This window comes from Gopherus evgoodei, chromosome 9 (genome assembly GCF_007399415.2).
Source record: "Gopherus evgoodei ecotype Sinaloan lineage chromosome 9, rGopEvg1_v1.p, whole genome shotgun sequence".
NCBI classification, from domain to species: Eukaryota; Metazoa; Chordata; order Testudines; family Testudinidae; genus Gopherus; species Gopherus evgoodei.
This window is the reverse complement of record NC_044330.1, coordinates 105,262,936-105,284,024: the sequence shown is the minus strand read 5'-3', so window position 1 is coordinate 105,284,024 and position 21,089 is coordinate 105,262,936. Positions and strand designations below refer to the sequence as shown.

Genomic DNA, 21,089 nt, shown 5'->3' with positions numbered 1-21,089 from the left:
AACATTGCTACCCCTCTCCTGTGGTTTCCTCTCTATGGGATGAAGTAAACTGGCCCATTGCGATGCAATGGATCCAATCAGAGAAGTCCAGAGAAAACTTCTCACTCAGACTCTGTTCTCCTGCCACTTAAACGGTCTGTACAGAGCATGTGCTTCTATATTGAAGACCAGGCTGTAATTAGTGTGTAAATTTATTCATCACCTAATTACACATAACAAAACAGATGAAATACATGCTGAGCAGGCAGCTTAACCTAGTAGCTGACCACTTTCAACAACAACTTTGATCTCTTTTCTCTTCCAAACTGGATGTTCCCTGACTTCCCCCCCCCACCCCATGGTTAATTGCAGCCATGTGCTATTGCCAAGGGGTGGGATTTGAACCAGAGCCAACCAGTGCACATGGGGATCTGCACACTTCATTCCCTGAGTCCAGCTCTGCAGAGAACTGCCTAGGGCAAAAGTCTGGGTGCTTGTCAGGAGCTCCTCACTGACTTGTAACCCACAAAGAGAGCGAAGCATTATGTACTGCACGTCACTTTAGTTAGCCCTGCCTGCAAGGCAATTTATGGACGTTAAGTAACAGTGCCAGATTGAGTGGTTAGGCTCTTTGTGGGGCGCTCCAAACTAAAACCTACTTCTGCAGCTCTCTCCCATGGTCCAGTAAGTGATATATTGGACTATCACACCGAATATTTACTGTACTCCTTTTAGCTTACAAGTGAATGTTATACAATTTAAAGTCAACATGTTAATCTCTTTATCCAAAATATTTGTCCCACCGCTGGCTGCAGTTCAAAAGATTCAAGGGCACAAGGAACATTAACTTTTTTCTTTGCTGATAAAAATACATTTCAGTCTATCACTGTTAGCAGGCGCGTAATGTAAATCAACATTTGAACGGTATTATATAACTAAGAAATCATCTGATGAACTTGGATTAACAAGAACAAAGCTAAATGCAACTTGAAAGTCTGAACTTCCTGTAAACATGCAACAAACGGGAAAGACCTAGGAAGGTAAACACTGTAATAATACGGGTTAGACTGTGTCAAACGGGATCTCGACATGGTCTTATTTTCACTAGTTCACTTAACTATTGTGCCCAAAATTTAAAATAAAGCCAAGGCTTTTCAAGAAAAACTCCACGTTCAATGGGAAATTTTTTAAGATCACAAAACTTTCAGATTCTTTCTAGCAATTCAGACAACAGGAAACTTATCCTACTTTAGCACTACAAGCATAAACTCAGATTTTTCAAAAGTAAGTAGTGATTTTGAGTGTCTCAGTTTTATCTAGGCCCAACTTCAGACACCCTAAAGGGAGATCACTTTTCAGAAACTGCCCTCTGAAAAATCAGACACCTTTAAAATGTTATGGAGGGGACGGGGTGTTGATGGAGGGAAAGGTATGACGAAGTTGCCTACAATGGTACGTGGCCCTTCTGTGACTGCTGTAAGCAAGCATCTTCAATGACCTGAGATGGGACACTAGAAGGGGAAGGCTCTGAGTTACCACAGAGAATTCTTTCCCAGGTGCCTGACTGCTGGTCTTGCCCACATGCTCAGGGTCTAACTGATTGCTGTATCTGGGGTCAGGAAGGAAATTTTCTCCTAGGTCAGATGGGCAGAGACCCTGGTAGGTTTTCGCCTTCCTCTGCAGCACGGGGCATGGGTCACTTGCTGGTTTAAACTAGAGTAAATGGTCGATTCCCTATAACTTGCAGTCTTTAAATCATGATTTGAGGATGTCAGTAACTCAGCCAGAAGTTATGGGCCTATTACAGGAGTGGGTGGGCGAGGTTCTGTTGCCTGTGATGGGCTGGAGGTCAGACTAGATGATCATGGTGGTCCCTTCTATGTTTCAGATTAGGCACCTCGGACTTGATGCACTCAAAATCACTAGTCACTTTTGAAAAATCTTGGCTTAGGCTTTCAATGGGTGAATTAGAATAATTTTTCTGTTGTCTCCGTTGCTGGAAAGACTCTGGTAATTTCGTAAACTTAAAAAAGTTTCCCAGTGAACTCTAACTGTGACAATGAATAAAGCAGCATTTACTTCCTGTGAAACTGAATGCTCAGGAATGATCACTAGCAAAAGATTTAGCTCATTAACTCACATATGATTTGCACACTGTGCATCTTTTCACATCACTTGAAATCTCCTCCTATCCCCAACTTTCTTTAGGCACCACTCTCCAAATATTTTGGCTACCTATAACATAATTGGTGCAGTGTAGCTGCACCCTGATACAGGCAAATACAGCTGAGACTGATTAATTACTGAAAATAGCATCTTTATTTAAAAGCATGTTTCAGAGACCTGTTCTGAATTCAAAGCCAGCATTCTCTGGACACAAGCTAAAAGTTTTGGCCTGTTTTGGGTGCTTGGTTTTGGATCTCTGCTTTTCTTATCTCACTTTCATTTGCGGTCTGTAACTTGAGTTCTCCATTTCAGGCATAGCCATGATCTACAATCTCAAAACGCTCTACATAATGTGCTGTCTCTCTCTCTGATGTTCCATATTCTGTACATTTGTACCAGATGTCAAAACCGAATACAAAACATAATTGTGGAGGAGTTAAAGTTTTCCCTGTCTTTACCAACACTGCTGGTACCTTTCACAGGAAGCTTCCTGATACTTTCAGTGTCTGAATCAGGCTGAATGAAACAACTGTGGGGTGCTAAACATTAGCCAAGCTAGATTTTAGGGGCTATATTCTACACAAACATCATCCTCCCTGCAGAAAAATACTTGTTATACTCATCTCTCACATTCCTCCCACTTGAAATGGTTCAGGAAGAGAATGATAGCAAAGGGATTAAGCAATGCATGTGTTAGACAGTCCTCACCTTTAGAGAGTCAAAGCAGGCAATAACTCGACCATTTTCCACATGGCAACTCCGTGACGGATGGGCAAACTTGCACTCTGCATCAGATCGAGAACAAGTACCTCTCTGAAATTCTCGACATACTTCTAAAGTCAGCCATTTTGTATCACGAACCAGGGAAACGTTTACAGCCATATTAAAAACAAAAATTAAAATGCAAGCAAATACACCCTTCTTTAGGACAATATTACTGCGGATTTTTTTTAAAAAGGGTAAAAAAGTGAATTCAAGTTAAATGTGAAGAAATAACGAACTTGTTGCTTTGGTAAAATTTCTATTCGTCAGCACTTAGGTTTTCATTTAAGTCAAATTGTGTTTGTTTCAACAAGAATTAAACAAAGCCAATCACAAAATAGAAATCTTATCAGAATAACTGAAAATCAAATGAGAGGCCAGCTCCTAAAAGTGCAATTGTAGAAGTTAAAATATAAGTGTTATATTTTGTGCCACTGCCAAAGTTACTTGAAAATAACTGGCAGACTTTCAAATGAATTCTGTGCTCTCCAGTTAATGGTTTCAATTATTCTTGCAAAAAGCATATGTGGCTGGCAGCGCTTCTGTTTGCGGAATGGTCTCAGTCCTTGGGCAGAAAACTTTTTTTTCCTTTTATTTCTTGGTTCTAAAAATGACAATTCGCGAGTATTAAAAGGAGTGAAAGGATGTTATCACTCAAAAATATTTGCTACATACTCGGGAAGGAAAAAATGGCTGAGTGAACAGAGTGTAAAAAGGAAAAAAAGGGAGGGGATGAGTTGCCGTTAGGGTATGAACTGCAAGCAACGCCAAATTTTTAAAAAGGGGGGGTTGGGGGGGGGAGAGAGAGGCAGCCTTAGACAGAAATCCAAGCAGCAGTGGCTTCAGGAAAGGCACTTTTCAGCAACCTGTAGGAAAAAGAGAAATAGAATCAGCTAAAACAATCCGATCTCCCCCGTGCCAAACTCTAGCTTTAAGAAACAACTGTGTTCATTTTAACAGGAAATCTGCAGCTACTGACTGTGCGGCATAGTGCAGTCAGCCATTGTAGATAAAAGGGCATTTCCCACATGAAGCTGCGCATGGTAAGAGGAAGCAACCAATTAGATTTACTGTTGCAGCAGAAGGTCTGGGCAGCCACCCAATAAAAGAGATTGTTTCATATTGATCTATTCTGGCAGACATTCATTTTTGTGCCCACTGCACAGAAAATGCCTTAGTCTTACATGACGGCCTCTGGTGCATTCGGGATACATCTCTGCGTTTCAAATTTAAGTAGCTTAGCATAGGATGCACTTAATGGGCTGCTCCCAAGATGAGGTTTGGGTTACATACCTGCTCCTGAAATCCAGAGGATAAGAATCACTAGAAAAGCTAACCTACTGTACACACCAGCTGTTTATTTCTCCCCCTTTAAAGAGAATGGCTGGTGGCTGTATGCCACAGTGAGAATGCAGCTAGACAGAGAAACGGTAACATGCGAGAGCAGGGTGGAGTACAGTCACGTAGAATGGTTTTCAGACAAAGACGACTTAAATTGTTGTTCTGTTTTTTAAAGATATTAAAAATCTCCCCCCTAATAGGAAGCTTTCTGGCAGGAAGAGCAGCTATTGCTTTCGTTGTGTACAAAGAAGCAAAGCAGAAGGCACTGCCGTAGTTCAGCCCTCATACGCAGACTGCTCTGCGTCGGTAAGGTGTTTTATTTAACCCACGGTGAACTGGGGAACACATTTCCGCGGCTGACCATAAGGCTACATGGAAACCAGACTGTAAATCTGGGCTTGACAAAATCAAAAGCAAAACCGACATGGAAACATGAGCCACATGCACACAGCAGAAAAAAAATTAACTCATTGTTAACAGCTGTGTTTTACTGCACGGCCGAAGGAGAGCTCAGCGATCGTCGTTATTCCGTTTCCAGCATCTTCAGCGTGTTGGACAATAACTGATTGTCAGTAACTTTCTATCACTGATTTTCTTTGTGGGGGGTAACCTGTTACGGCATCCCTGGAGTTTTCCACATTTATATTAGAGGCAGCTGACGGAGCCTAAAAGGATTAAGTTGGTTGAAGATTTCTGAGATCCACCTCATTTTGCAAAACAGAAGGGCCAAATCCTAAAAACATACATGTGTGTAAATTTACTCACATGAGCAAAAGTATGCACATGCATAAGTGTATGCAGGACCGGACCTCACATTGCAAGAAATGGAAATTTACATTCTTCCTATATTGTAGACATGTTGTCAGAACTACATTTGTTAGCAATTTGCACATTTTAACAGAATTGAAAATGCACTCCAGATGTTTGGAGAAAGCACTGAAGGACAATACTGTCATTACATTTTTGTTTTTTACACTAAAAAACTGAAATTGTGAAAAGTAAATTGCAAGTATGTGCTGAACCAATTAGAGTCACAGATTTACAAGAGACAGTCATGCAAAAGCACGTGGACTCTTATGCACAGACTTGCATCAATGGAACAGTCTTTAGTGCCAGAAGGACATCTCATTTTTGGGTATCAGGCGGTGAACAGAGACGGTGAATGCCAAATTTACCAGACATGATTTAACCTCTGAAGGGGAGGGGGAACAAAGTAGAACTGGCCCAGTGTCTTCTGGGTTTAGTCAGGAACAGGGAGATTGCTGCTAAACTGATTCTGATCTTACAGGTAGGGCAATTTTGTGTTTGAGTCTGCTTCACTTACATCCAGCCTCCCAACCCTCCTTTACAGGGCATATATAAGAAGGTATGTAGATACATCTCCACAGACAGCTTGGAACAAATTGGGTGCAGCTCCGAAAACGAGCTAGCACAGGTTGAGAATGGGTGGGGATTAGGTGGAACGCTCTTAGATATTACTCCGAGCAGACTGCAATACAACTTTCTAGTGAACAGGATCATATTCCAAAGCTTTAGACTCCAGTGGAAAGGAGGGCCTGTTTCTCTGAGCCTGAATGCTATGGGCTCAAACCTGTTATATACCCTTAGTGTGGACATGTAACAATTAACTACCATCAGCCAGTTACTGGGCTACTCTCATCCCTAAGAGTCTCAAAGCATGTGACAAACTACGTGTTCTCCCTTTCTCTCTCATAGAAATCTAAAATAGAATAGTAGAGATGGCTGGCATTTTTCCATTATAATTTTTTTTATTTTTCATCAAAAACCAATTCCACTACAGAATCAATCTCTCTCTCTCCCTCTCTCTCTCTCTCTCACACACACACACACACACACAGAGATTCTCTTACACGTACACAATCCAGCAGTACAATGCCACCAGAGACACCTTGCTGGGGCATCACCTTGTTACTGATTCAGAAAAGCACTGAAGCACATGCTTAACTTTAATTATGCAAGTAGTCTTGTTGAAGTAAAAGATGTTTAAATGCTTTGCTGAACCAGGGCCTAAATCACCCACACTACTTCCCAGGTTTATCTCGAATGAAAGTCCTCCAAGTATGGAACAGTCCCAACCTAGCTTACGCTTGCATGATTTTACAAGATCACAGCCCAAAGATGTGGGAATTAGGATTCCCTACAAATAATCACACACACAACTTGCCAGTTCTGTCAGTGGTTGGATTGTTGCAGACTTCCCCTCCCAAGAATATAGATTCCAATCCATTTTAGCCATATGGCCATGGGGAAAATCTAAAACCTGTGTTCTAACATCACACTGAGAATTTTATACTAGTGCCACGAGACTGAAATAAAACCAAAGGGGAAAGAAAAGTTCAACAAGCCCCACTGCTGACAGTATAAAAGTACAGCCCTTTCCCCATAATTCAATTATCAGCAGCATACATTTTGCTTACAACAGTTTCCACATTTTTTCGGTTCTGCATATTACCGCGTATTTGGTACTGACTGTTCATTTTCCCATCTATTTCAAATAAGAGGAACAAAACTGCACCACCCCCACCATTCCCCCCCACCCCCCAAAAAAAAGCTCAGTAGAATGAAGTTATAAAGGAGGGTCACCAAATATTGTTTTGGTTAATGTTATGCTTGTGGGAAGTTCAGTAAAGGGGGTGGGGGAGCTGCTTTCTGAACCAGTCTGGAGCTGCTGCAAAACATGCCAGGTCTGCCTGGCAGAACCTATATCCCAGGCTACCAGATGGAACAATTTAGCGCTGACTTCAACCGAATGTCAGCGCAAAGGCAGGAGCGAAGGGCAAGCAGCAAAGTGATTGCTTTTCCTTCTTCAGCAACCCAGAACCACAGAACAGAATGCCTGGCCCAGCTAGGGATCACGACTGGCTGAAATACAGGAGGCGATGGGCTTGCTGTGGAAATCAAAGGCCCCAATTTTGCTGCCACTGAAGTCAGTGGGACCAGAATCAGTCCAATGAGTGACAGTCATGTCAAAGACACCTTTGGCAGGATTAGTATGCACTGGCCATTTGAGGTAATGTAAGGATGGAGAGCAGAGCAGGAACATACTTGCTCCATGGTCGAACTTCTGCTATGTTCCCTGTCAGTGACCCCTTTACAGTGATACACACACACACACTTCTGATGGATGCCGACTCGTGTGCATGTTTCCTGACAGCAGAGTGCGCACAGACAGTAATGTATGTGACAGGGTTGATTCAACCAGCTCCCATGTATCAATGATACTACTCCAAGGGCGGTTCTGCTCTGAAAAACAGCATGGTGGGGATCCTTATTTATTGTCTCTCGGTGATTTCCAGGTCACATTTGCTTAGTTTACAAGCAAAAAGCCCTTTTATCCTAACTGCAGGCCCCACAAACCAGGACTGGTGTGATTTCCCCTCAACAGAAAAACACCCACTGGGGGAAAGAAAACACATTAAAGCTTTATGAAATGAAACTCAACACACACACAGTGTGATCCACTGTGCAAGCATATTTAATCCCCGATCTTGTCCAAAATGAATGAACAACTTTAAGTGAAACACCAGAACATAATAACCGAGTGCCAGTTCTACTCTGGAAAGCAAGAGTCATTTACCAACTTAGTGGGTTTTCCTTCAATCAAAGTTTGGACCAAAGCAATCTGAATGGGTTAACCCCACACTTGATGATGGATTCTGAGCTGGGAGGAGAGGGGAGCAATGCTTATAAAAATTGACAAAATTCCCAGTTCAGCTGTCCCGTCTTTTGTTGATTTCAGTAAATGGTCACATTGTTGAATCACTGATGTTATTATTGAAAGTCCAGCTTCCAGCAGAGCTTTTGTATGGCCGTTCTTTTAAAAATGTTAAATCTAAATAAAAAAGCAGCGATTTTGCCCACTCCCCATTTCCCTCCTGGCTTCTAGACACTTTGGGAATTATATCTGATCATTTTCTACCAGGTATAAACAAGAACTGTGATGCTCTTGGGGCCCTCCCTTTTTAACATTTTAGAACAGTTAAACTTCTCATTCACAGGCTGAAATTAAGAGTTTAACATTTCCAAAACCAACAACTTTCCAATTAAATCTAATGTTCATGTAAATGCTTCAAGGGACACAGAAAGCCACTTTAAAAATGGAGGAAAACAACATACAAAAACGCCCCGGATAGTTATTTTCATGGGGCTGGACACTTAACCTCCCCCATAACCAAACCCAAATCCACTGGAGTTTACACATCCCCCAACAACTTCAATCTGGATCCTTCCTTTCTCACATACCCTCATCAGTAGTAAAAGCAGTGCAGGTAAAATTCTACCTCTCCCTGCACACCTGGACATCCCTAGGAGCCCTCACTGGAAACAGAAGCCAGGGTTTGACCTAGAGAATCTCGTTACTGAAATTATTGACTGTGATGGATGAGAAGGAGAGAATCCAGATTTACACAGATTCCAGAGTGAGATGGTAGTTTGGACATTTGTAGGGGAAAACCTTCCTCTTTATTTGTCAACTGACATATTTGATTTGGTGTCCCTGAGACACAATGAACCTAGACCCCAAGGGCGCCATTTTTACAGAGTCACTTCTCAGACTAAAATACATGGCAAGACAAGTCTCTTCTCCACTGGATCACAGAATATTATGGCTGTGGATCAGTGGTTCTAAACCTAGGGTCCGCAGACTCCTGGGGGTCTGCACATCACGTCTATGGGGTCTGTGAAAGATCTAGACTGAAAACTGACTGAACAGAAGTCAATAGATACAGATAATAGTTTTCCAAAGGGGTCCACACCTCCACTGAAAATTTTGTAGTGGTCCACAAATGAAAAAATGTTGAGAACTACAGGCTAGATGAGGTGGCTTCTAGCCCTACACGTCTATGAGTCTTTAAAGCCCCCAGTGGGGAGGAGTCTGAAGCAGTATCAATGGACACCAATGAAAAGAAGCCATACAAAAAGGGAAGTGAAATCTGTGGCCTTTAATTGTGAAGGACCAATTCAGCACAGCAGTAAAGCATATGCTCAAATGTTTTGCTGAATTGGGACCTAGGCTCTGTCCAGTTCTCTTGTATACAGAATTCCCATAGTCTCTAGTGGGGTTGCAATACCAACTGTCAGCATACAAGAGCACTGCATCAGCAATTAACAGCATTTGCTCCTGTGCTTAGTATAGAATAATACCGATGGTTGGCCTTTTCATAGCGCCTACTCTTTGCCCACGTACAGGAGGGGCTGCAGGCTCCCATCCCAAGGAGGTCAATTTATTTTCCATCATCTTCCAGAGAATTTTTTCCTTTTAAATCAGAAAATCTATTTGCACCCAAGCCTTTATTCTGTTAAAGCAAACACTTCAAGGGCTTGACAGACACTTGGAATATTTCCTTTACGAACATTCTGTACCTGGACACTTTCTCCCTCAGGGAACAGTTTACTTAATTTAAGGTAGACCTTAGCAGCTAGAAAGAAATAAAAACCTCTTTTGTTCTTCAGCTCAGCTATCCATAGCAAGGAACAGATTTGCAATTTCTCTTCCCTGGACATGCTTGGAAAGTGTTCGTTCAGGGTCTGATCGCAGATGTTGGGGCTATGAATCACCACAGATCATACTACGTGCCAGAGTCAAATCTAGCCCCCAGCTTTCAGCATGCTAAAAACAGGCCAAGCAAGAGGAATAAAACACTGCAGCAGAAAAAGCCTCATTAGTGGGATATAGGCCTATTTACACATGTGCTCACCTTAACGGTGTGTGTCACACAGGCATTTGGATGTGCAAACTCCACATCTGAGCGTGCAAACAGCTACTAAAGCAGAGATGGGCAAACTACAGCCCGTGAGACCGTCCTGCCCAGCCCCTGAGCTCCTGGCCCTGGAGGCTCACCCCCAGCCCCTCCCCTGCTGTCTCCCCTCCCCCGCAGCCTCAGCTGGCCCCGCTGTTGTCGCAAGGCTCTGGGCAATGGAGCTGCGAGCTCCTGGGGCAGCGCAGCTGCAGAGCCGTGGCCTGACCCGGTGCTCTGTGCTGCGCAGTGGCATGGCTGGCTGCGGCAGCCTGTCCTGGTGCTCTGGGCGGCGCACCTGTAGCGCCACCAGCGCTCCAGGCAGCACGGTAAGGGGGCAGGGAGCGGGGCGGTTGGATAGAGGGCAGGGAAATTCGGGGTGGTGGTCAGGGGGTGTGGGTGTGGATAGGGGGCAGGGCAGCTAGAGGGTGGGGAACAAGGTGGTTGAATGGGGCAGGGGTCTGGGGGGGCAGTCAGGAAGTAAAGGAAGGGTCGAATGGGATGGCAGGGGGCAGTCAGGGGACAGGGAACCAGGGCCGGCTCCAGGCCCCAGCATGCCAAGCGTATGCTTGGGGCGGCATGCCGCAGGGGGCCTCTGTCAGTTGTCGGGAGGGCAGCAGGCAGTTCCGGTGGACCTCCCGCAGGCGTGCCTGCGGAGGGTCCGCTGGTCCCGCGGCTCCAGTGGAGCATCCGCAGGCAGGCCTGCGGGAGGTCCACTGGAGCCGCGGGACCAGCGGACCCTCCGCAGCCATGTCTGTGGGAGATCCACCAGAGCCAAGGGACCGGCGAGCGGCAGAGCGCCCCCCGCAGCATGCCGCCGTGCTTGGGGCAGTGAAATGGCTAGAGCCGGTGCTGTAGGGAACAGGTGGGGTCGGATGGGGTAGGAGTCCCAGGGAGCCATCAGAGGCCAAGAAGCAGGAGGGTTTGGATAGGGGGCGGGGGCCAGGCCACACTTGACTGTTTGGGGAGGAACAGCCTCCCCTAACCGGCCCTCCATACAATTTCAGAAACCCGATGCAGCCCTCAGGCCAAAAAGTTTGCCCACCCCCGTACTAAAGCATAGTGTTGCCTGTTTTGCATGCACACTTGTGCCTCCAATTTAGGTAGCCACTTTCAAAAATGTGGGTCACCTGGGCATGAACTTTTTGTACATAGCAACAAAGGGAAAGTATTTCCTCAGAGCAAAAGGACAAAGCTCCACATTGCATCATGCATTTCAGAAACTACTGAATAAAGGCCAGGCTAAAGCGCCATATACCTGCAGCACTCTTGCATGCACCCCAGGGACGGGGAACACCACAGGGACGATACGCTGAAGCCCTGGCGAAGATGGAGACACAAGGCACGGCTCATATATCACTCACCCATGTGCCCTCCTTCAGATTATAGTGGTTCTGACATGCTCAAAGGAGACCTTACGGTCCTCCTCAGAGGGAAAGGCGGCAGCTGCACAACCTAAAGATGGATGCAGAGAGATTCCAACACAGATGAGGAAAAAAACCCTGGCAAATTTTATTTCTCCCCTTACAGAAAATGCAAATATTTTGGATCCGTTTCCATCCTGCAGTAAGCCTGACATGACAGCGCAGGATGCAGCCCACAAAATCTATCCTGTATTGTCATGTTGCTGTAGCTGTTTACTGCGCAGTAGAAGTGAATCCTGAGTATTTGCAACTCAGGTGGGGAGGGGTGTGTGTGTAAAATTTGGACAGGTCTTTTTTGCTTCTGAAATCCATAACTCCATACTGCAGACTGTGATCCGATGGCCTGGCCAGACACAGCATTCGCAGCTTGTCCTGCATCATGCTCATCCTCCTGCTTAGAAATGCTCAGTACATTAGTTCAGAAATGACCTTCCCCCACAGGCCCACAGAAATGAATCTTCTCTGAAATATGTTCACAGATACAAGAGCAGCAGCTGGTGAGCATTGGCTGATATTTTAAATAATATATTACAGAAATGTTGCTATTTGATAACTTTACATATATATACCCACAATATAAATATATATATATATTTATATTGTGTAACTTTACATATATATACACACACATAATATAAATATATTTTAACAAACAAGAGCCACAGAATCTGCTGGAGTACTGGATCCACTATGGGTCCTATGCAGAGGATGTCATGCAGCTCTTTAGGCTGTTTTTTGACAGAATTTCCAGTTTGTTAAATAGGTTTATTACGAGAAAGAAAAAACAGACCAATGTTTTCATTCTTTACCCTTTAGGGTTTCCTGCAGTCAACTGCTTTGACAGGACTTCAAAGGGTGCAGGATTCTGAGGGCTTCCTTGACACCCAGCCTAATGCTCCAGTTCCCGCCTCAGATGAGGAGCCGTTACCCACAGTGGGATTATTCACTCTAGTCAGGGCTATTTGTTGGAGGACAGATTTGCTGATCAGACAACTAAACCGTCCCACAATCGCTCCCACTAGCTGGAAGGAACCCACACGTGTAGGATCCCCACTATGAGTGCCCACACGCTCTGTGAAGTAGGTATGCTCCACAAAGTCTGGGCTTTCTGGGACAGCAGCAGGCATAAGTGCCAGGGTGGCTACCCAGGTGCAGGATTCCCTTCCTCTGCCCAGGGAAGCAGCAGCCAAAGCCCCCCTCACCACACCTGCTTCTTGGGGGTGGGAAGGACCTGACCTCCATACTCCAGCACAGCCTAAAGAGCTGCAGTGACATCCTCTGCATAGGACCCATAGTGGATCCAGTACTCCAGCAGATTCTGTGGCTCTTGTTTGTTAAAATATATTTATATTATGTGTGTGTATATATATGATCATTCCCCTGCACAGTGTGTCTCATGCATACAACTCAGATTGTTTAAACAAACTCACATAAGGGATGAGAAAGACCAACGCCCACCCCCCCATAATCCCAGGAAATAGGATCAAGTGGATGTACCCCACATAATCTATCTGATTATCCCTGCTCAGTGCTTGAGCATAGCGAGAAACCCCCCACAGTCCTTGCTCATACAGTGTGTGTTTGTGGGGAATTCCTTTAACATGCTTCTATGGCAGCAAAAAGGATTTCACAGAAAAATCAGGCTTAATGATTCACGGCAGAGATTACTGAAACAAGCGAATGGGAGGACTGAGATCTCTTTGCAGCTGACCCTGCAGGAGGGAGAATATCTTTAAGCTATTTGGAGGAGGAGGAGATTTGAGGGCAAACAAAGATTTCAAAGATCTTGAAATCTTGACTTTGTCCTGTTATTGTCCCTCTGCCCACGACCACAGAAGCTCCTGCATCCAAGCTGCACAGTGTCCAAAATGGGAAGGGAGTCTGGGTGAATTGGAAGCAGGCCCGGGAAGAACCATTTCCCGTAGCAGCATCTCTCCTCAGAGCTGTGTGATTGCCCTGCAGATTTTGACATTCTGTTTGGCAACATCAAGCCCTGCGGCTGTCCCCTCGGTGCACTGAAATTCCTCTCCTGGGGCTGCCGCTGGAAGCATGCTGCAGAGTACCGGAGTTCCACCGGGAGCGGTGTGGAGCCCCCGAAGAAAGGACCCTGCTCTCATGACATGGGTGGGTTTAGTGGCTCTCCTCCCTTGGTTGATGGAATGGTTTGACAAAAACACAGCCTGTCCAAGTGGATGTGCAGCTAGCTGGCCCCAGGGTGGGCTTTCCCTGACTAGGAAACTAATCTTTCAAGAACAGCTGAGCCAAACTGACCCCACTTTCAATGTATTTGCCTTCAACTGATCTACAACAGTGATGAATTTAACCCATCATATCTATACTGTTGTGCATCTACTGAAAATGTCCACAGACACTGCAGTTTGTTTACCACACAAAAGTTACCTAACAACAAACAACTGTACACATTCCCTTCACAGGAGGAGAGAGGGATTTGGAAACTGTTTTTAATTCTTTCTTGGCTGGAAGAATTCAGAGAAAAATTAAAAATAATTTTTCTCTTCAACATTCTTTGTATTGAGATTTTGGATAAGTAATAAGCAACTTGGCAGCAAACCAGCTGGTACAGATACGTAACACCAGCATACAACGTTGCTGTCCCAGAGCCATTTCTCTGGTCCAGACAGTAATTGTCCCTCTCTCATGGGTCACGTCTCCAAAGTCTTTATGCCACATTCAAATCCATCTTAGGCACTGGATGTGTTAAAAGTGAGGAGTCATGCACAATAACTGAAAGAGCCACTCCATAACGCTCCATGGGATATGCAGAAAACGAAAGCACTCAGAGGGACAAAAAAGCCATATTTGTGGGAGAATTCAGGACTCAAAATGGGAGGCACTGACTGAAACTACCTCATCCCAGTCCCATAATACCCCCCGGAAGGTGCAAAGCAAATTCTGGGGTGGGCTTTTACGACAGAGGGAAAATAAATCCCCTACAGTAAAAAAAAGTCCAAAATTTGTTATAAAACCTTCCAAACTAAACAAACAAAGGCACGAGGCAGATCCAAACTTCACAATTAATCAGAGTGCTAACACCATATACCTATTGGTGAGTACAGAAGGTCAGTGGCCTGGAGCAGCACAGCCTGGCAGCCAACTTCCCCTGCTCTGGAGCATAGGGAGATCTCTCCTGATGCCCGCAAGGTTGGGAGAATAACTGCCACGCCCAAGATGCCATGGCCAGAATTCATCCCGTTGTTCTTAATTCTTGCCAATTAACAGGTTGATATATGGAAACAACAGCTTAATTTGCTAATTCTCAGTGACAAAGAAATGACCAATTCTGCCATTGACCATAAATCCAGAGTAACTCCCCTGACAGCCCCCGAGCCTGAAAGACTTAAGCACGTGGAAAACTTGACATACACAAGTAGTCCCAGGGACGCTCGTTGGGCGCGATGGATGGTCTAGTGGCTACATACCAAACTAAGGGTATGTCTACACTACTCTCCGGATTGGCGGGCAGCAATCGATCCAGTGGGGATCGATTTATTGCATCTAGATGTGATAAATCAATCCCTGAGCGCTCTCCCATCGACTCCTGTACTCCGGCGCCATGAGAGGTGCAGACAGAGTCGATGTGGGAGCGGCAGCAGTTGACTCACCGCGGTGAAGATACCACGGTAAGTCAACCTAAGTACGTCGACTTCAGCTACATTATTCACGTAGATGAATTTGCGTAACTTAGATCAAACGCCAGGCCCTCTCCCCCTCCACCCGCGTAGACCAGGGCTAAGACTCAAGTGACCTGGGTTCAATACCTGGCTCCTGCGTGACTGTAGGCAAGTCACTTAGCCTACTTGAAGTCTAAATTCTGTAAAATGGGATAATATTCCCCCCTCTCCCTAAGTTGCTGGGAGGATAAAATCTATCCCCAGTGACTGTGAGGCAGTCAATGCTATATAAGCCCCACAGAGTTGTCCCTCTTTCATACCCCACAGTCATTATAATTTTAGGTGAGACACAGAAACACACACATTTGCCTTCCAACCCAATCATTGATTCAACAGCCTCCAACAGGAAAGCCAGGCCCAACAATTCATTCTCGCTTCAACTGTCAAACACCTGCCCCCGCTGAAGAGAAGTGATACTGTGATACAGGCAAGGGAATGGCTCTGAACTGAGAAAAGCTGCTACAGCTTCAATGCCAGTTCCAGAACCACGCTTCTCATGCCAAATGTGACACACTCTGCCGGTCGCACTGTTGCTGTCTGAGTCACACGGCTGGGGAGGCAGCATGCAGCCGTACACTGGAAAGGGAAATCAAGGCGGTCTAGCTCAAGGCATTTCATAAACCAGCCGGATGCAATAGTTCAGCCTCTTCTGGTTTCTGACACACCCAGCAGATCATTACTTGTTATTCTATAGCTGTCCACCAGGTGTATACATCAAGTTTCCAGAGACTGAAAATCCTTCCTGTTCCCTCTAATGCCTTTCAATAATTCATGGATATCAACTAAAATCTCCAGATCTTCAATTTTCTTCTTGTCTTTCTGCAATTGTAATGTGAAGGTTTCCAAACTTCCTCTCCATGGATGCCAAGGCGACTAGAATTTCTTCCAATTTCCCATTTATGCTTTTTCAACATGTCAGGAAAAAATGGACTTTCTGCATGTCGACCGTCGAATCAGTCAAACCAGAAGGCTGAGACGTTAGGCTCCCAGCTGTGCAAATGCAAATCAACGGTGCCCTTTCCATGATTCACCTTCTCCCCCATTCCCACGCCCCTTTCCGATACGTTTTAGGCAATTGCATGGGTGCAAATCCATATTAGACTAGTTCTTCATCAAAATTAACTCAACAAAGCCAGTGTTAAAGTGTGGACAAAAAATAGAAAAACCACCTGAAAATGATCAGACAACATATCACTGGAAGATGTCTGGCTCCTTAACTGCCCACAGAACTATGCCTCGAGCAGGAGGCCGGGAGCCAGGAATCCTAGCTTCTCCTCCTGGTTCTTCTCTTACTCATCTCTAAAATGGGCTTGCGAATACTTACATGCCTGCCCTAGGTGCTGAGAGGCCTTACTATGTTTTTGATGTGCTTTGGATCCTTGCATGAAAGGCATGTTTCTAACAGAAGTGTTTTTTATTATCGTACTGAGGACTCTCTCGCTGTCTCTCCGCTTCTCCTTCCTCACTCCCCGGTTGTTGTCTGTGACCATTCTGCACTTCCGAGCTGTATATATATAATTTTTTTTTTTTTTTGGAGGGGTGGAATCTGGGCAGGGCAGGAGGCGGCTGATGATCTGTAAATTGGCTGCAGTTTGCAATGTTGGAAGCAGGCCTGGAAGAGAGAGGATTGTGGGCAGACTGCAGGTGAAGCAATCAAAGGGCTATGACAGATGTAATTTATGACACAGCTCAGCCATGTATCACCTGGATACCATGATCATGTATGTGAGGTATACACATGCACACACAGAATCCTAAACAATTATTTAGCTATTATTCTGATAACCCAGGTTACTCAGTATATTGCTACTTAAACTATTATAAAAGCTATTCATTTATATGAAGAGGGAAAGATTCAAGAAAGATATAAAGTAAATTGAAATTCTGTTAAGCGTGAAGGCCAAATTATTTACTAAATGTGTGCTAGAGAACACACACACACACAGTACAAATTCAGTAGTGGAATCTTGGCTTCTTACAATTGCCTGCAATATAGATGTATGTTTTTTTCTAGAGGAAGTCTCATGCTCTTGTTTTGATTTCAGCGCTAAGAGGGGTTCAGTGCAAATGTCTGCTGGGAAACTAACAAATCTCAATAACAGAGTACAATAATTGGGGGAAACTTGACAGAATTTTAGTTTTAGAATAAGAATGCGATTTAAAAGTGGGATCCAGAAGAAGTAATGGGTATAGGCACATTTTAGCATGTGCAACTGTGTTTAAAAGGTTGGTCCTGTTAGTTTATTTTCAACAACAATGAACTTCTGAGTGAAATCATCAGTTAAAGAGTCAAAGGTCCAACACAAAGAACAGTGAAGTGGTACCTGGGGAAAGACTAAATGGTAGATAGGGATTATACCAGAAGTTGGGTGACTATTAGCCAAAAGATCAAAAGGGGGACAGGGAGAGTTTAAGCTACCAAAATGTAGGGGCTCCTGTATTATTTAAACAAAAAATAAAGTATCCGACACACCATAATGGAGTAACTTAAAATGGTATGAAAGACAGTGTTATGCACGCTTAAAATAAAAAAGAAGGCATTTTAATCACTAGGGAGTGATATATGCATTGTGTTTCAGCATGACAGGGATTGACACCTTGTATTTCCCTGTGTCAGAGGCAGTGTTGGAGCAGGATATTTAGACACCACTGCGCTGGAAGCGGTAAGAGCGTTGCGGGGGCAGACATGTATGGCAGCGTGGGGTCGAGTGCCCCCAAAGGCAGATGTTTCATGGAATGTTTGCAAGAGCATTTGGGAGCTTGGCCTGGAAAAAGCCAAGTGTGATGGCAGGGCATTCCTCAAGGAGAAACTGGAGGTGACTGTGGAAGAGAAATGCCAAGAAGCTGTGTTTGGTGTGGTGGAGGTCAGGAGGCCTGGCCCAAAATGCATGCTCCTTTTGATTCTCAACGCTGGGAGCTGGAGAGCTGCTAGGATGATGTGCTGATTACAGTGGCAACTGTAAGGGCAATTTCATTCAACAATCTGTAACCTCTTCATTAAACACTGCTGGGAAAAAATGGAATCTCATGAATCCTCTGTCAGATAGATAAATTATTAATATACAACCTGACCAGTGGATGTGCAAGTAGCGAGACATTAAATGCAAAGGTGGGAATATTCCGTAGGGGCCCTGTCGCCCAGTCACGGCTGCTAACTATTGGACAACACTCTCTCCCTTCCTGAACCCAATCCTGCCCTTATGGTTAGTAGCTTTCAGGGACTGGGGATGTCTCTACTTTTGTGGATTAATGAGAATTCCATTTCCAATAGTACAGGCCACTGTCAAGAGTAAAGGTTGCAAAAATAAGGAAAGCAAACTGCAGAAGGGACCACACCTGGATTCCATTGACTTCCATGGGACTTAAAGACAGGCTTAAAGTGCTTTACTGAGACAGGGCCTTGGGAAGGAGCAGCCAGTGATGTGGTAGTGAACAGAGTTAAGCCCCTGGTTAAGTCTAAATAAAGGTTGTTGGTCAAACGGCAGTGACACTCCCCCCGCCCCCAATGAGAGAGCGAGAAACAATTGATCAGAATGAGATTGGGAGGATGTGGAAAGAAAAAGAAAAGAACAAAGGAAAATCTGTGGAGAAAGCGTGGGAAGCGAAATGAGAAGGGGAAGAACAATGGGTGTGGGAGTGGGGGGAATCCCTTCCTAACTGAGAGCAAGCAAGCTATGATCTATTCCCCGGCACCAGCAGATCTGACTGGCACCAAAGTGAGAGAGACGACAGCTTAAAGCCGTTCCTGGGGGAAGATCTCAGCGGGAGATAAATTGTCATAGCTCTATTGCTTCAGGATCTGTCCCTAAGATGAAAACACGAACCCAACCCCACCAAATAAAACAGTCATATAAAGGATAAAGAACACAATGAACTAAGTCAAGTTGTGTTTCACGGGTTATTAAACAGCAGGAAGCAAGCTGTTCCATGCACTAGATTCAGGAAGAACAGCCCTGGCATCTGAGACCTCATGCCTTTAGCTAGCGCACACTTCTCTCTTGACCCAAGAACATGCACTGTGGTAGTAACGTGGCCGTTATGGCAGGAGGGCCGTATGGAAGTGACTCAGAGCATGTGTCTGCTAAAGGCAGGCTGGCAAGGAACTTCCCCTTATGTTGGGCAGAGTCCTCGGACACAGGCAGGGAGGTGGGGCAGCTCTAGCGAGAAGATCTGAGGCAGTAAAGATGGCCTTCTGCACAGCAAGCAGCCTGGCTGGCGTAAGCAGGCAGAATGAGGTTAGGAGATTGTTAATACAGGGGTGGAGCTGGAGGTTCAGATTAGGGAATTTCAGGGAACAGAAGCAACTGAACAAACAGCTGCAAGCTCCTCCTCTGTTTCTCTCATTATTTCATCCCTAGATGTGGTGAAGGATTGTGCAACAATATCTGCACTCACTCACTCACTGAGGCTGGGGATGGGAGAGTACTGGGGAGGGACAGCCATGATCCCACCTCTCTTGCAGGATATCTGCTCAGGAATTAATACAGTGGAGTGCGGAGATCACCCCTGATGGCGTGTGCAATAAATTGTGGGGGGTCCAGGGCACAGCAGGCTGAAATTCAGAATGGGGTCTCTGGGAAGGGAAAGAGGAGCCTTCTCTACAGAAAAATCTAAATCAGAGAGGTCTGGCTGAAGCAGGTCAGGGTTCACTCTTCAACCTAAGGTGTTCTGGAGGGTCATGGTCCAACAGCACCCAGGGAAAGAATACCCAGCTTTGGGGCAGGATGGAGGTACCCCAGAGGCAAGAAGCAAAAATGAACAGGGACAAATATCAGCTGTTCAAAAGACAGGGGCAGGATGAATAGGGAACCCACATTTTCACTTTCTGATTATACTGTAATTTTTGCCTCCTTTGGTGCTTTGGAAGTTTCTAAAAAAATCACTTGGTTTATTTGGACTGTGGCTGCACATGCCAGGGAAAGAGGGTGTCTCTACAGCAATGACAGCACAAAAGTGACAAAAGGTCCTTCCTGAAACAGCCTAATTCATTGTTTGCATCTTGCAGTCCTTCCCTGCACGTAACCCCTGTTGGAAAAGCAGCTTACTGAGAAGCTGCTTTGCACTACCAAGTGGGGCCTGGAGAACAGACAGGAAATGATACCCGTTCTATTTACATCTGGACAAGATGTGAATTGGGTCGAAAGTCCTTTCCAAGGCACCTTGAAAAAATACATGGCAGGTACTCCCTACCAAACAGTTTCATTTTTGAAGGGCCAGCCTAGGTTTAGGGCTCACACAGATGTGACTTACAATTAGACAGCAATGATCAAGAGCTGCACAGGGCGTTTCTTAGGGATTAATGACCAACTGGGAGGAGTTACATTAAGGACCATTAACCCAACTAACATGGAATCCTCAGCGCAAACCCCACACTGAGGTTGCTGTTACTATTATAAACTGAACTGCAGAGATATTTCTAAATATACATTTTTCAGGGTTCCAGGAGCCATACGATGACCTCAGCATCACAGGCCAGTATGTCCCATGCACAGGACATTTTTAAGAAATTAATACGTGGAACACTGGCTACTGGGCAGAGTTGGTCTATTCATTTTATAAGCCTTGTGGTAGCATGCAGAGGGTTAGTATACAATTCTTATTCTGCCCCCATGCTAAAGACCCAGTGCACATAGTAAAGCCTGGGTCTGCCCCCTACTCTGAGTCACAACCACTGAGGGATAAAGCAGATAGATACGCTAAGGCTTTTATCATCAAGTTTTCTCCTTATTTTATCTTTTTTTTTTATTTCTTTCAGTTCATCACATGCAAAGAAACCCCTGACACCCTAACTGCTCTATGAAGCAAAGGGCCCACTCCCTACTCTTGTGTGGTTTGCTATGGACTGCTTTGCACTGCACCTAAAGACCTGATCCCTCACCCATGGATCTCAGTTGACGTCAGTGGATGTCAGATTGGGCCCGTAAACTGTAAGCTCTTCAGGGCAGGGACCCAGAACTGCCCACCACTGT

At 45.0% G+C, this 21,089-nt stretch overlaps 1 protein-coding gene across 6 annotated transcripts in view; it reads right to left on the bottom strand.

Annotated features, from left to right (window-relative positions):
* The window catches only part of MBNL3 (muscleblind like splicing regulator 3), a 122,892-nt gene that overhangs the window by 78,459 nt on the left and 23,344 nt on the right, over positions 1-21,089 (bottom strand). For 5 of the 6 annotated variants that reach the window (XR_004002050.1, XR_004002049.1, XM_030575974.1 and 2 more), the window contains exon 2: positions 2,854-3,773. Coding sequence is in view for 4 of the 6 variants with exons in the window: in XM_030575974.1 (XP_030431834.1) it covers positions 2,854-3,027 (174 nt within the window). In the remaining 2 variants the exon portion in view is untranslated. Of the gene's footprint in view, positions 1-2,853; positions 3,774-3,886; positions 3,929-21,089 lie in introns of those variants that run through there. The other variant, XM_030575973.1, reaches the window with a different exon arrangement.